The sequence below is a fragment of the Centroberyx affinis genome, unplaced genomic scaffold, assembly GCF_046629955.1.
Source record: "Centroberyx affinis isolate AG114_WGS23_722 - 3 ecotype Tasmania unplaced genomic scaffold, CSIRO-AGI_Caff_v1 ptg000030l_1, whole genome shotgun sequence".
NCBI classification, from domain to species: Eukaryota; Metazoa; Chordata; class Actinopteri; order Beryciformes; family Berycidae; genus Centroberyx; species Centroberyx affinis.
In genome coordinates this window covers 331-15,578 of record NW_027278744.1, presented here as the reverse complement: position 1 = coordinate 15,578, position 15,248 = coordinate 331, and the positions used below count along the sequence as shown (strand labels likewise).

At 46.0% G+C, this 15,248-nt stretch overlaps 1 protein-coding gene and 1 long non-coding RNA gene across 2 annotated transcripts; both read left to right on the top strand.

The window, feature by feature from the left end:
* Nucleotides 1-413: 413 nt before the first annotated feature.
* psma3 (proteasome 20S subunit alpha 3) lies at nt 414-11,345 on the top strand. The gene is made up of 11 exons (XM_071515697.1): nt 414-523; nt 1,476-1,558; nt 1,790-1,913; nt 2,924-3,025; nt 3,187-3,260; nt 6,065-6,137; nt 6,319-6,384; nt 6,776-6,822; nt 8,811-8,878; nt 10,566-10,630; nt 11,083-11,345. Exons 1-11 carry the CDS (start codon nt 503-505, stop codon nt 11,125-11,127), a joined length of 768 nt encoding a protein of 255 aa, XP_071371798.1. The 5' UTR covers nt 414-502; the 3' UTR covers nt 11,128-11,345.
* Nucleotides 11,346-13,460: 2,115 nt separating this feature from the next.
* LOC139641344 (uncharacterized) lies at nt 13,461-15,017 on the top strand. Its single transcript, XR_011694977.1, has 3 exons — nt 13,461-13,490; nt 14,507-14,553; nt 14,905-15,017. It is a non-coding gene; the product is annotated as an uncharacterized lncRNA (long non-coding RNA).
* Nucleotides 15,018-15,248: the final 231 nt, after the last annotated feature.

Here is a 15,248-nt window from a genome sequence, read left to right as displayed (position 1 = left end):
ACAGATTATATTGCATTATGAGAATGATATTGTTATGATACTGGGTAGTTAAGGCTTCTTTCTTCAGCCTTTAGGAACAATTTGTTCTACAGCTATTGGTTAACAAAGACTTTTTAACATCGGAGACCTGCCCCAGTGTTTTGACACACAGCATGTTTAGTAGTTGAGTCTTTCTTTGTGTATTTCTGCTGCCTGATATATTTGGCATCTTGCATATGCCAATATGGCTAAACATATGTGCTGTAAAGAGACATTTTGGGGAAGAAATGTTAAGATTCTTCTTCAAATATATTCTTTCCTTTACTTTGGTTCTTCGTCTTACTCACAAAACAACAAAACGTAATAAAAACTGTTCAAACACGTGGGCGTTGGTGAAGCTTTTATTTTGAAAGTTGTAACCGGAAAGCTGATCTATCAACTCGTAACTTGACGGTGGTGTGAGTGTGATGCGGCGCTGAACCAGCGGACTGATCTGACCAGAGGATTTCTAGTTTCTGTTAAAATGAGTTCTATCGGCACCGGGGTGAGCGGGTTTTATCTTTTATCTGCATGTTACTGATCCGTCTGTCTGGAGGAATAACGAGCAGTTCTGCTGTGAACTGTAACATTCATAACAACTTGCCTGCTGTTAGCTAGCATGTTAGCCTGCTGAGTCACAGTGAGGCCAGGCTAGCTAGCCGAGCTAAGCTAGGTAGCTAAAAGGAAATTGAAAGTAGAATGTACAGAGCTTTTAGTTCAGCTCGTGCGTCTGTATGAAGGTTTAAAACCAACAGCAACATGAAGCAGAAGCACTATGTAATTCCGAAGTCTACGTTAGGTCGGTAACGTTAGGTAGAGGTAGATCATGGTAAATATAATGCTTTGTACAAATCAGTGACACACTGTCTGTGCTGAGCAGGAACAGGATCACTAGCCCCGATACGTGCCCGTTTGTCTATTCACGCCAAACTCCATTCAAAATTCTGTCAGTTTTACATTTTCGTTCGTATCGGCAGACGTACGCTCCTTGTAGAACATGACTGAAGACTGTTTAGGAACATTTAGGGTCTTTTGGTAAGTTCGGCACACACCTGGTCCACCAAGCAGCATTTATTTCAACACAACTTGTGTGTTGTACAGTGGTTCACGCTGCTCGCTGTCGCCCTCCTGAGTGTTTTGGTGGAAGAAGACGGTGAGAAAGTCAGACCAATCGATTGTAAAAGTGGACGTTTTAGTGGAATAAAGCGTTGCCTTGTATGTGATGGATGTGTGCCGAGTTGAAAAGTGGATGCTAACGATTCTCAACAGATCTACAGTTGATCAACATTACACTCCCAGAATTTTAAATGGAGTTTGGAGCGATGCTCTGTCCATACAGAGAGATGGGAAGGCTGCGGAGCTCCAATGTTCCATCAACCTGTCTCCTGTCAAAGGTCCATCAGCTGGTGTAACTGACACTCTGTCTCTGTCTCTGTCTCTGTCTCCCCCCCCCCCAGTATGACTTGTCGGCCTCCACCTTCTCTCCAGACGGCAGAGTGTTTCAGGTGGAATACGCCATGAAGGCCGTAGAGAACAGCAGGTCAGATTCTCCATGTTCTATTTTTCTGTTTGCCCTGGCTGCCTCTTGTTCAGTAGATAACCAGTAGATAACAAGTAGGTAACAGTAAATAATCAGTAAGTAATCAGTAAGTAATCAGTCAGTTTAATTTGTAGATAACCAGTAGAGGGGTCTAACTGTGACTCTGTGTGTGTGTGTGTGTGTGTGTGTGTGTGTGTGTGTGTGTGTGTGTGTGTGTGTGTGTGTGTGCAGCACGGCCATAGGGATCCGCTGTAAGGACGGCGTTGTGTTCGGAGTGGAGAAGCTGGTTCTGTCCAAACTGTACGAGGAAGGATCCAACAAACGCATCTTCAACATCGACAGACACGTCGGCATGGTAACACACACACACACACACACACACACACACACACACACACACACTGAGGCAGAGCACATTCAGTCAGTCGTCCAGAGAAGCTTGACAGACCGCTGCTTACTGTCTCTGTCAGAGTGGAACCAGTCTGTCCCTGCTTCCACTGGGTCCAGTGACAGAGACTGGTTCACCAGTGACAGAGACTGGGTCCAGTGACAGAGACTGGTTCACCAGTGACAGAGACTGAGTCCAGTGACAGAGACTGGTTCCAGATCAGTACTCAGACTGGAGCTGCAGTGATTAACTTTAAAATGCAGCAGAGCAGCAGAACTGCTGCGTCTTTGCCTCCACCCTGCAGTGTGACCTGTCTCTCTCTCTCCACCCTGCAGTGTGACCTGTCTCTCTCTCTCCACCCTGCAGTGTGACCTGTCTCTCTCTCTCCACCCTGCAGTGTGACCTGTCTCTCTCTCTCCACCCTGCAGTGTGACCTGTCTCTCTCTCTCTCCACCCTGCAGTGTGACCTGTCTCTCTCTCTCCACCCTGCAGTGTGACCTGTCTCTCTCTCTCCACCCTGCAGTGTGACCTGTCTCTCTCTCCCCACCCTGCAGTGTGACCTGTCTCTCTCTCCACCCTGCAGTGTGACCTGTCTCTCTCTCTCCACCCTGCAGTGTGACCTGTCTCTCTCTCTCCACCCTGCAGTGTGACCTGTCTCTCTCTCCCCACCCTGCAGTGTGACCTGTCTCTCTCTCTCCACCCTGCAGTGTGACCTGTCTCTCTCTCTCCACCCTGCGGTGTGACCCGTCTCTCTCTCTCTCTCTCTCCAGGCTGCAGTGTGACCTGTCTCTCTCTCTCTCTCTCTCCAGGCTGCAGTGTGACCTGTCTCTCTCTCTCTCTCTCTCTCCAGGCTGCAGTGTGACCTGTCTCTCTCTCTCTCTCTCTCTCTCTCTCTCTCTCTCCAGGCAGCAGTGTGACCTGTCTCTCTCTCTCCAGGCAGCAGTGTGACCTGTCTCTCTCTCTGTCTCTCTCTCCAGGCGGTTGCTGGCCTGCTGGCTGATGCTCGCTCGCTCTCTGAAGTCGCCAGAGAAGAAGCTTCAAACTTCAGATCCAACTACGGACACGACATCCCACTAAAGGTACACACACACACACACTATACACACTCTGTACACACACCCACACACACACACTCTGTACACACACACACACACACACACACACACACACACACACACACACACACACCCCCCAGTCTGTTACAGTGTGTTGGATCAGTGTTCTCTGTGTGTCCTGACAGCATCTCTCAGACAGAGTGGCCATGTACGTTCACGCCTACACACTGTACAGCGCAGTGCGGCCGTTCGGCTGCAGGTGAGTCAGTCCACTGGTCTCTCTGTTCTCTAACTGTATTAGAACTGTTCTCTCTGTTCTCTAACTGTATTAGAACTGTTCTCTCTGTTCTCTAACTGTATTAGAACTGTTCTCTCTGTTCTCTAACTGTATTAGAACTGTTCTAGGGCTGCAACTAACGATTATTTTCATTGTGGATTAATCTGTGGATTATTTTCTCGATTAATCGATCAGTTGTTTGGTCTCTAAAATGTCAGAAAATGGTGAAAAATGTGGATCAGTGTTTCCCAAAGCCCAAGATGACGTCCTCAAATGTCTTGTTTTGTCCACAACCCAAAGATATTCAGTTTACTGTCATAGAGGAGGAAAGAAACCAGAAAATATTCACATTTAAGAAGCTGGAATCAGAGAATTTTGACTTATTTTTCTTAAAAAATTACTCAAACCGATTAATCGATTATCAAAATAGTTGGCGATTAATTTAATAGTTGACAACTAATCGATTAATCGTTGCAGCTCTAAACTGTTCTCTCTCTCTATTAGAACTGTTCTCTCTCTATTAGAACTGTTCTCTCTCTCTCTATATTAGAACTGTTCTCTCTCTATTAGAACTGTTCTCTCTCTATTAGAACTGTTCTCTCTCTCTCTATATTAGAACTGTTCTCTCTCTATTAGAACTGTTCTCTCTCTCTCTATATTAGAACTGTTCTCTCTCTATTAGAACTGTTCTCTCTCTCTCTGTATTAGAACTGTTCTCTTCCATAACACCACAGAACCACCTGCAACAGTGACCATCTGCTCATCTCATGATACAGTTCAATAAACCATCTGAGGTTCAGGATCAATACAGCCAGGATCCGATGTGATCAGTAAAAGTTCAGTGGCAACAAAGTCTGACTGAGCAGAATTCTGTTTATTTCTGAGACTCAAATCTTTCCAGCGATGCCATTGGCTGCTAGAATGTAAACAACAATTTAAAAATGTCGTTACAAAGTGACAATAATATAATTTGGATGGAGAGCTTGTGAAACTGTGATGGTCAAGAGTCTCATTAGTGATTACTACAGCAGAATAACATGGAGCTGATATCACCATTCATGTTCCTGACAGCAGAATAACATGGAGCTGATATCACCATTCATGTTCCTGACAGCAGAATAACATGGAGCTGATATCACCATTCATGTTCCTGACAGCAGAATAACATGGAGCTGATATCACCATTCATGTTCCTGACACACCAGACGGACTGACATGTTTTGTATTGAGATGTATTGAATCTCAACATATCGTCCCATCGCTAATTTTCACTAAACATCAGTTAAATATCAGTAAAATAAAAGAGTCTCATTTAGTCAGTAAGGACAGCAGCTGCTTTCACTGAGCAGACCGGAGGAACTGGCTAGTGAAACCAGCCGGTGTGGTTTTGGACTCGGTGTGGTTTTGGACTCGGTGTGGTTTTGGACTCGGTAGGCTCCGGTCAGTTTCTTCACACTCCAAAAATCTCCAAAAACAGCCAAAGATATCGACACTCGCTGTAATGCAGTGGAGGAAAAAGTCCTGAAATCCTTTACTGAAGTGAAAGTTTTCAAAACCATAATGTAGAAACACTTCAGTGAAAGTAAAAGTTCTGCATTTGAAAGTTTCCTTCAGGACATTTTACTGATAATACTTCTAGACTTTTACTGAAGTATGAAAAGTAAAAGTCGTCTTTCAGAGAGTTAAATTATTGAAGCAGGAACCTGTCAGAAGTATTTTAATGTTGTCGTCTAACTGATCCAGATCCTGTTGGACTTTAAACTCTAACTATGAAACATATTTTATGAGCTCATCGTATGTTTTGATGTAAAACTTTATTCTGCAAAGTAACTAGTGACTCAGCCGGCAGATAGAAGTAGAGGAGGAGGAGGAGAAAGTGTCATAGGATGAAAACCTCAGTCCAGTTCCTCCAGGTCTGAGCTTCTGGATCTTTACTGAGTTACTTTCCTCCTCTGCTGTAATGAGACTGAACACATTTCACTTTTCACTGCTTCACCCAGCCGGTCGGCTCCATAATAATGTCTGTCTCTCTGCCTGTCTCTCCCTCTGCCTGTCTGTCTCTCTGCCTGTCTCTCCCTCTGCCTGTCTGTCTGTCTCTCTGCCTGTCTCTCCCTCTCTCTCTCTGCCTGTCTCTCTCTGTTTCTCCCTGTCTCTCTCTCTCTCTGTGCCTGTATCTCTGTCTCTCTGCCTGTCTCTCTCTCTGTCTGTCTGCCTGTCTTTCTGCCTGTCTCTCTCTCTCTCCCTCTGTCTCTCTCTCTCTGCCTGTCTCTCTCTGTCTGTCTGCCTGTCTTTCTGCCTGTCTCTCTCTCTCTCTCTGTCTCTCTCTCTCTCTCTCTCTCTCTCTCTCTCTCTCTCTCTCTCTCTCTCTCTCTCTCTCTCTCTCTCTCTGTCTGTCTGTCTCTCTCTCTGTCTCTCTGCCTGTCTCTCTCTCTCTTTGCCTGTCTCTCTCTCTCTCTGCCTGTCTCTCTCTCTCTCTGTCTGTCTGTGTCTCTCTCTGTCTCTCTGCCTGTCTCTCTCTCTCTTTGCCTGTCTCTCTCTCTCTCTGCCTGTCTCTTTGCCTGTCTCTCTCTCTGTCTCTCTGCCTGTGTCTCTCTCTCTCTCTCTGCCTGTCTGTCTCTCTGCCTGTCTCTCTCTCTCTCTGTCTGTCTGTCTCTCTCTCTTTGCCTGTGTCTCTCTCTCTTTGCCTGTCTCTCTCTCTCTCTGCCTGTCTGTCTCTCTCTCTCTCTCTCTGCCTGTCTCTCTGCCTGTCTCTCTCTCTCTCTGCCTGTCTCTCTCTCTGTCTGCAGCTTCATCCTGGGCTCCTACGATAAAGACGACGGTCCTCAGCTCTACATGGTCGATCCCTCTGGCATTTCATACGTGAGTTCACCTGACTGTTCACCTGGCTCATCAGAAACATCAGCTGCACACACACACACACACACACACACACACACACACACACACACACACACACACACACACACACACACAGACACTGTATCAGTCTGCATATAGACTCTGTTATCAGTGTGAGGCCTAACACAGACTCTGTGTTCAGGGTTACTGGGGCTGTGCCATCGGAAAGGCAAAACAGGCCGCCAAGACAGAGATCGAAAAACTGCAGGTGAGGAACAATTTTATTAAATCTGTCTATAGTCTGAATCTGGAGGGATCTGTCTATAGTCTGAATCTGGAGGGATCTGTCTATAGAGGGATCTGTCTATAGTCTGAATCTGGAGGGATCTGTCTATAGTCTGAATCTGGAGGGCTCTGTCTATAGTCTGAATTTGGAGGGATATGTCTATAGTCTGAATTTGGAGGGATATGTCTATAGTCTGAATTTGGAGGGATATGTCTATAGTCTGAATGTAGAGGGATCTGTCTATAGTCTGAATGTAGAGGGATCTGTCTATAGTCTGAATCTGGAGGGATCTGTCTATAGTCTGAATCTGGTTTGACTTCTCTTCTTGGTGTAAAGATGTTTGACTGAATTTGTCTTTGCGTTGTCTCCTCAGATGAAGGACATGACGTGCAGAGAGCTGGTGAAGGAAGTGGCCAAAATGTAAGAGTCTGCATGGTGTCCGCATCCAAAAAACTTTATTTAAACGATAAGGCCGGTGTTTTTTAATGCATTTCTTACCGTCAACAAATCCTATGAAAATAACAAAATCAACAATGCGTTTGCTCTCCTCCCGTTACTTTCTGACTTCCCATGTTCCCTTTAGCCGTCAACCAGGAAGTCATCGGCTCCAATTGTAAGATAAAAACCTTGAAATTCAGCTCACAAAGACATAGTTTACATTTTAAAAATCTCTAACCGTTACCATGAAAAGTCAGGCTGTTGTAGTTTTTACCAAATCAAATTCAAACGGGAACAAATTCTTCATTACGCCGGGGGACTATTTTCTGTGCTACGGAACTACTTTCCTGAGATGGAAAACGTGTTTCCGGCCGGCTTATTAAGTCGTTTGAGGAAAAAGTGGTCCGGCCCGGTGCATGGTGATGATGAAATATGCTGCAGAGCAGCAGCATGGCTCTGTGACGGGTTTTTAATCGTTTTTTAATACAATGGAGTTCTATGGCTGCTGGGACATGGCTGCACTGGGACCAGATACATGGACCAGACTTGTTAGCAGAACAAATCATTGCTGAATTTGTTATTTTCATAGGATTTGTTGATGGTAAGAAATGCATTAAAAACACCAGACTGATCCTTTAAAGTTCAGACATAAACATACAAGTGATATCCAGGTGTAAAAGACACTGAGGCTGGAGCTCAGAGACTCATCAGCCTCATGAACAGTTTAAAAGCGAAGCGTCTCCGGTCCACACAGAGGAACTTGTTAATGGAAATAAAGTTTTGCATGTGGATGAAACCAGGAAGCAGAACAAACAGATCAGACAGGAACAGGAAGTGTCAGGCTGCAGATGAAGAGTTTATTTTGCTGTGAGCGTCAGCAGAGGAGAGCCTGGAGACGCTTTACTGACAGGTGTAAATATGATCCAGGATCAGATCTGCAGTCTGGATACAGGATGTTACTGCAGGAGGAGAGGAGGCCTTGGTGTCTTCTGGGTAATGTTTCCTGTTGTACCTGAACAGATAGTCCCACACACACACACACACACACACACACACACACACACACACACACACACACACACGCGCACTCACTGAGTGCGTTTACATGGACTTGAGTCTCCCGGTTATGATCGGGTTTTTGAAGTATCCCGTTTTTGTGTTTGCTCATGTAAACATCATATCCCGATTTCAGAAACCCGGATAAGCCCTTATCCCGGTTTTGAGAAACCCGATTATGCTAGCCGGAGTACTCCGAAAGAAACCGGGATCCTGTCGCATGTAAACATCTGATCCAGGTTTCTGACCGCTGCAGACTCCCTGCACAGGCTTCAGCCGAGAGACGGGACAGAAAAACACAAACAACAACAACAACGTGAGCGTCTCACTTCTGGAGCGATGAGGAAACGGAGTTTTCTCTTTCGGTGATGAAAGAATGAAATATACTCGGCAGTTTAGATGGAGAAAGCATGGAAATGCTGAGCTGTTAGTCTGTAGATCCAGACTACAGGAGGCCGGTTTCCAACACGCACAGTGGAGCGAGTCAGGTCAGGAGGAAAATACTAAAGAAACATTACTACAGCCAAACATCAAAACTAAACAGTCAAATTAATTTAAGGTTAACGGTTACAGAGGAATATCAGATTAACGATTTCAAATTTGCCGGTTTGTGTTGTAAACATCACAGGCGCCTGCAGCATGCAGGCATCAGTAAGCGGGGTGTTAGTATTTATCATGAATACGGAGATATGAAGAACCAGATTTCTGTGTTCCATGTGAACGCCACATCCTGAATATGATCAAAACCGGGATAAGACTCATAACCGAGACACTCAAGTCCATGTGAACAGTCAGTGAAAGCTTCCTGTGAACTTGCTGCAGCTGCTGATGAAGCGTCTCCTCTGTCTCCTCTGTCTCCTCTGTCTCCTCTGTCTCCTCTGTCTCCTCTGTCTTTCTGTCTTTCTGTCTTCCAGAATCTACATCGTTCATGACGAGGTGAAGGACAAGGCGTTCGAGCTGGAGCTCAGCTGGGTGGGAGAAAGTAAGAACCGAACACTGTCTGTCCTGCTCAGGCCGCTCTGCAGCCCCTGTCCTGTCCTGCCCTGCCCTGCCCTGTCCTGTCCTGCCCTGTCCTGTCCTGTCCTGCCCTGCCCTGTCCTGCCCTGTCCTGCCCTGTCCTGCCCTGTCCTGTCCTGTCCTGTCCTGTCCTGCCCTGTTTTGTCCTGTCCTGTCCTGTCCTGCCCTGCCCTGCCCTGCCCATCCCTGCCCTGCCCTGCCCTGCCCTGTCCTGCCCTGCCCTGCCCTGTCCTGTCCTGAGCAGGATTTTCCCCTTTTGAAATATCAACTCATCCAAAAACGATCCCCCTGACTCGTTCCTCCTGGTCCGTTGGCAGTGTGTGACAGTGTCTGTGTTTCCATTCAGATTTTGCGCAAATTCAAAGCAAAAATTTGAAAAGTTGACAACCGTAAAATGTGAATCTGGTGCGTTTCCATTAACGGCTTTTAACCGAATAAGTAGGTTTGTGTGTGTGTGGTGAGACAAGATCACAATGAGCTTTCCAAGAGAAGTAATAATAATTCTGTCATGTAGTCTGCTGGCTGTACAGTATATTTCTGTCTTTCTCGTGGCGCTGTCTTAATATTATGGGCTGTATCACAGGAGAAATGCCTTTCTACGCCGGGCGCCATATATCTGGAACAGAGACACAGAACAGTTCTGGGAGTCTCTGTGTGAAGCTTTTTACAGCCTGAGAGCCTCTGCTGAAACACGTTAGGACCGAGGTTATTATCGTTAACGAAAACTAACAAAATAACGAAAACTAGGTGTGAAAAAACATTTTTGTTAACTGAAATAAAAGTAAAAACGAGGCTTTACAAAAAAATGATAACTAACTGAAACTGTATTGTGTGTTTACCAAACTAACTAAAACAAACAAATTATAGAGAAAATGTCTTTAGTTTTCGTCTTTGTCAATTTATTTCATACATAAGCCTAGTATTTAGAATTTTTGAATCTCGCCCCTGACAAATACCCCATATTACAAAAAAAGACTAAAACTTACACTGAAACTAATAAAAACTAAACTAAAACTAAGCATTTTCAAAAAATAAAAACTAAATTAAAACTAAGCATTTTCAAAAAATAAAAACTAAACTAGCAAACCTGCTTTAAAAACTAATTAAAACTAAACTGAAATTGAAAACAAAAAGTCAAAATGAAATAAAAAATAAAATAAAAATAAACTAATGAAAAATGCAAAATATAAATATATAATATAATAACCTTGGTTAGGATCCAGAACGACATCTGATCTGCTGCAGGATCATCGGGCCGGTCTCTGAGCCGGTCTTTGGGTCGGACTCTGGGCCGGACTCTGGGCCGGTCTCTGGGCCGGACTCTGGGCCGGTCTCTGGGCCACAGCAGCAGACTGGACAAGCTGCAGCTGCAGAACAGGGTCACTTTAACTCTGCGTCATTAATTTGCAAAACACGTTTCCAACGCTGTTTTTTTGAATAACCTTTTTATTATCGACAGACAAACAAAAACACCTCAAGCGAACGTAAAAACTTTTTGCCGATATTTAGGGAGTTTTTTCAAAATTGGTGTTTCCCATTTTATGACGGTGGCATACACCAAACAGAAAATGGACCCAAACAGAAAACTCACTTCCTGTTCAGCTGGTCGCCACGGTGACGCATCTGACTCACTTCCTGTCCTCTCTCCTCAGTAACAAACGGACGACACGAACTCGTACCCAAAGACGTCAGGGAGGAGGCCGAGAAGTACGCCAAGGTGAGCTGTCAGCTGATCGGCACACACCCGCCCTGTCCGGCACACACCCGCCCTGTCGGCCGATCGGCACAACCGCCCTGTCGGCCGATCGGCACACACCCGCCCTGTCGGCCGATCGGCACACACCCGCTCTGTCAGCTGATCGGCACACACCCGACCTGTCGGCCGATCGGCACACACCCGACCTGTCGGCCGATCGGCACACTGTGTCTACCTGGACTCACCTGGCAGACGGCCTTAACGTTCCGTTCTTCCAGCTGTTAAATGGTTAAAAAACAGAAAGCTGTGAGCTGAGAAAATATCAAACCACCAGCTGTTATTAACACACACTAATAATGTTACTGACAGTAGTACTGCTAACATGCTGTCATCAACACATACTGGTTCTCTGGTAGTACTGTTAGCACACAGCAGTACTCTGATTCCTCTAATGCTCTCTCTCTCTTTCACAGGATTCTTTGGAAGAGGAGGATGACTCTGATGAAGACAACATGTAAAATCAGCGCTGCAGACCCCCCCCCCCCCTACACACACACACACACACACACACACACACACACACACACACACACACACACACACACTGTCATCCCACCAACTCTCCTGACAGCTCGGACCCAGATTGATTATTTTGTATGTTTTATAGTTCCTGGACCATTCATGTCTGTTTTGCTTTTGGTTTGATTAATTTCAGCTTTGAAAATAAAAGGTTGACGAAAAAGTTGTTTCCATAGTAACGCTGTCTTTCACCTTTTTGTTTACCTCAGAGGGAGGACAACAGACTGACAGTGTTTCAGTACAGACTGATGACACAGGACAACAGACTGACACACCACAGGACAACAGACTGACTGTTACAGTACAGACTGATGCAACACAGGACAACAGACTGACATGACAGGACAACAGACTGACAGTGTTACAGTACAGACTGATACAACACAGGACAACAGACTGACATGACAGGACAACAGACTGACAGTGTTACAGTACAGACTGATACAACACAGGACAACAGACTGACATGACAGGACAACAGACTGACAGTGTTACAGTACAGACTGACATGACACAGGACAACAGACTGACATGACACAGGACAACAGACTGACATGACAGGACAACAGACTGACAGTGTTACAGTACAGACTGACATGACACAGGACAACAGACTGACATGACACAGGACAACAGACTGACATGACAGGACAACAGACTGACATGACAGGACAACAGACTGACTGTTACAGTACAGACTGATACAACACAGGACAACAGACTGACATGACAGGACAACAGACTGACTGTTACAGTACAGACTGATACAACACAGGACAACAGACTGACATGACACAGGACAACAGACTGACATGACAGGACAACAGACTGACATGACAGGACAACAGACTGACAGTGTTACAGTACAGACTGATGACACAGGACAACAGACTGATGACACAGGACAACAGACTGACGGTGTTGCAGTACAGACTGACATGGTCAGTGTGCAGTAACTGGCTGTACTACAGAAACAGTAGATAAGAGTTTATTTATTTCCACATTTAAATGATGAGAAAGACGTGATTTAAAAACTGCAGCTGAAGACACACACACACACCTGTTTCAGGTTCAAAGGTCACCCTCTGACTCCCCCCCCCCCCCCCCCCCCTCCTCCTCAGCTGTCAGGATTGTCCTCGAGCTGGACCTTGGTCAGTGTGAAGCTGTTGTAGGTCTGTTATTGTTAGAAATGAAAACTGTTCATATTACTAGAGAGAAATCTCATGTATGGTTTTACCTTCACTCTCTTCCGGTTACGTAACAGCGCGGCCGGGCCCGCCCACTCCGACTCTTTACAAACGGCGCCACACTGCTCGACAGTGTTCAGACCAAAGCCCGTTCAGTTTTCACCTCTTTATTTACCGTTTTACCGTCAGTCCTCCCGCACGGCCGGCTGGCTGTTTCTGGGTGACTGTGCTGTTGAACCAGAGCAAAGCGGCTTGTTGTGCAGCCTGGCTCCCACAATCCCGATACGTGACTTCTCTCTTGTACGGAAGAGAACGTGACGCCGAACTCCATTTAAAAATCTGCCGGTTTTGTCTTTCCTTGCTTATCGGCGAAGTTACATATGTGACACACCATGACTTAAGACCTTTTACGTGTTTGTATGAGCCACTCTTCACTTCGGCATACACCTAGTACATCATACAGCACTCATCTCAATAAAATATCAACCTATAGCACCGGTTCACCGCTTATTACCGGCACCAAAATACGCAGCGGAGCGCGCTAGCAAGCGGTGTGAACCAATCGTAATAGTTGAGATTTTGTTTAAATAAAGTGCTGCTTTGTGGATTATCCTATGCCGAAATTACTAGAAACCCCAATGATTCGTTAAAGATCTTAAATTATGTTCTACTACTTATTTACCTCTGCCGATTATCAGGGTAACATTAATCTGACAGATTTTTGAATGGGGTTTGGCGTGACGTGGAGTCTCGGTACGGACAAGGAAGCCCGCTCAGCCAATAGCGACGCGCCCTTGCTTGGAACAATATGTGCGAGGCCAATCGCGTTTCCAAGTCGCGGCTTTTCTCTTGAACTCGCCTCTGATTGGACGAGCGCGCAGCAGATGCCGTCATTTCCCTCAAGGCGCCGCGTTCGTATCGGCCAACAGCGGCGCCAGAAGTGGTATGTCCTATTGAAATCGAGGGATCGTTCGGCCAATCACATTTCCCTGTTTCGACCACCGCTGTCACCGCAGCCAATCGGGTGTCGGGAAACAGAGCTCGGGCTCAACAGCTTGTTGTTCGTGTATTGCTTTGCAACCCGAGCGAGAGGGGAAGCAGTCGCATCGTTGTATGTAAGTATAAAAATGTTCACATTCTTTCCTAAACGAAACGTAAACTTTTAACAATTCAAACTCGCGGTGCCGCAGGGACAGAGAGACCGTCAGATGTCGGAGGAGAAACGGTCAGATTCTTCCCAGTTTCTTGCTGTTAAAACGACGAAACGAGCTGGTTGAATTGAATGGCAGTAGCAAGTCGGCTTGTTTTTGCAGTGAAGAAATGTAAGGTTATGCGCCTTTTGTGGAACAGCGATATTAAATAAATAAATCCTGTACAGATACTTTTTGTTTAACCGAAGGCCATTGATTCTCATTATCCTTAACAGAAACTTAGTTTATTGATGTAACAGGAACTAACGTTGACGTTAGTTAGCCAGCTCCGATGTTATCAGACGGTTTAAATCGCCATATGATCCACAAACTAGCTAGCAAGGTTAGTTGACTCGCTAGTTAGCCAACTAGCTAAATTTAGCTCGGGACTTGAGAGTAATCCCCCGTCGTTTCTTCGCTCTCCGTTAGAAATCAGTCGTTGTTTTTACTTTGATAAGGTTAGGACACGTTTTCCTACACATTTTCCCAGCAGCTGTCCGGTGGTTTTCATTAGCTAGCAGTTTGGAGGCTAGCGCTAGCCGAGCTGCTGTCTGACATGGCGAGCTGTGATGGCGACGTGACTCAGTCAGGCTGGAGCGAAGCGGGAAGAACACACCGCTCCGTGTTGTTGTCCCGACCCACGGCCATGTCAGCCTGCTCTCAACCCCGCGACATTTACTGCTCAACCCGCTGAAACTCACGACTAGATCCCCGTTTCGACGAAGTAAACGCCGCTACAGCGAGCTATCTGCCACATATTTAGTGGATGTGGAGGGAGGGGGCTGCATCGAGCTGGGAAAGAATGCGTGAGCTAGAAGTAAGAGGCTAGTTGTTAGCTAGCTAGCATTATTTAACAATCATTCGACAGTTTTCCACTCTGTCCCCCTGTCCTTCAGTCCGGTCACCGACTATCATAATTCCTGTCCTGTTGTGTGTTTCAGAAATCAATCTTTCGAGCTGGACTCCCTCAAATAGCCTGAAGATGAAGGTAAGTGTCTGACTTGGTGAAGCCAGTTACCGGCGACGCCTCTCTGGAATAAACTGGGAACATTATTTTCATAGTTTTGGCTAAGCTTCAGCTCAGTTTGCTACGTCACGTCATGTAGCCCGGGGTCTGTTTACTGAACCCGGCCAACATGGCTCCAACATGGCAGCTCAGTTTAATCCACGGGAAAGTCAGTGAATTGTTGTCCTGGTGTTACTGCAGGCTTCAGTCAGGAGTGATGAGCAGCTACATGCAGCTAACTGCAGCCTCCATGCATGGATGTCTTCCTCTGATGACGGTTGCGACTGTCATGATGCTAACTGTGTGTGTGTGTGTGTGTGTGTGTGTGTGCAGGCAGTGGAAGAGCCTGCCTACCTGACTGTGGGGACGGATGTCAGTGCCAAGTACAGAGGAGCCTTCTGCGAGGCCAAGATCAAGACTGTTAAACGCATGGTGAAGGTGAAGGTAAGACACCCCCCCCCCGTGCCCCTGCCCCCCCTCAGTTGGTACCAGTACAAACCATCGAGAGTTATAACATTAGTTTGAGGTCAGTGGATAAAACTCATTGTAATAATCCATTAATCTCCGTTAGAGGACTCTGCCTTCCTTTCTGGCTTCACTGTCGGTCCTGACCTGCTGTCAGGTTTCAACGTTGGAGAAACTCTCTGAAACACTAACATTTGAGCCTGGACTGGGCC

Coding starts and splice junctions, on each gene's coding strand:
- psma3 (XM_071515697.1), top strand. CDS start 503: ATGAGTTCTATCGGCACCGGG. Junction 3,026..3,186: donor GACACGACATCCCACTAAAG/GTACACACACAC, acceptor GTGTCCTGACAG/CATCTCTCAGACAGAGTGGC. Junction 6,138..6,318: donor ATCCCTCTGGCATTTCATAC/GTGAGTTCACCT, acceptor CTCTGTGTTCAG/GGTTACTGGGGCTGTGCCAT.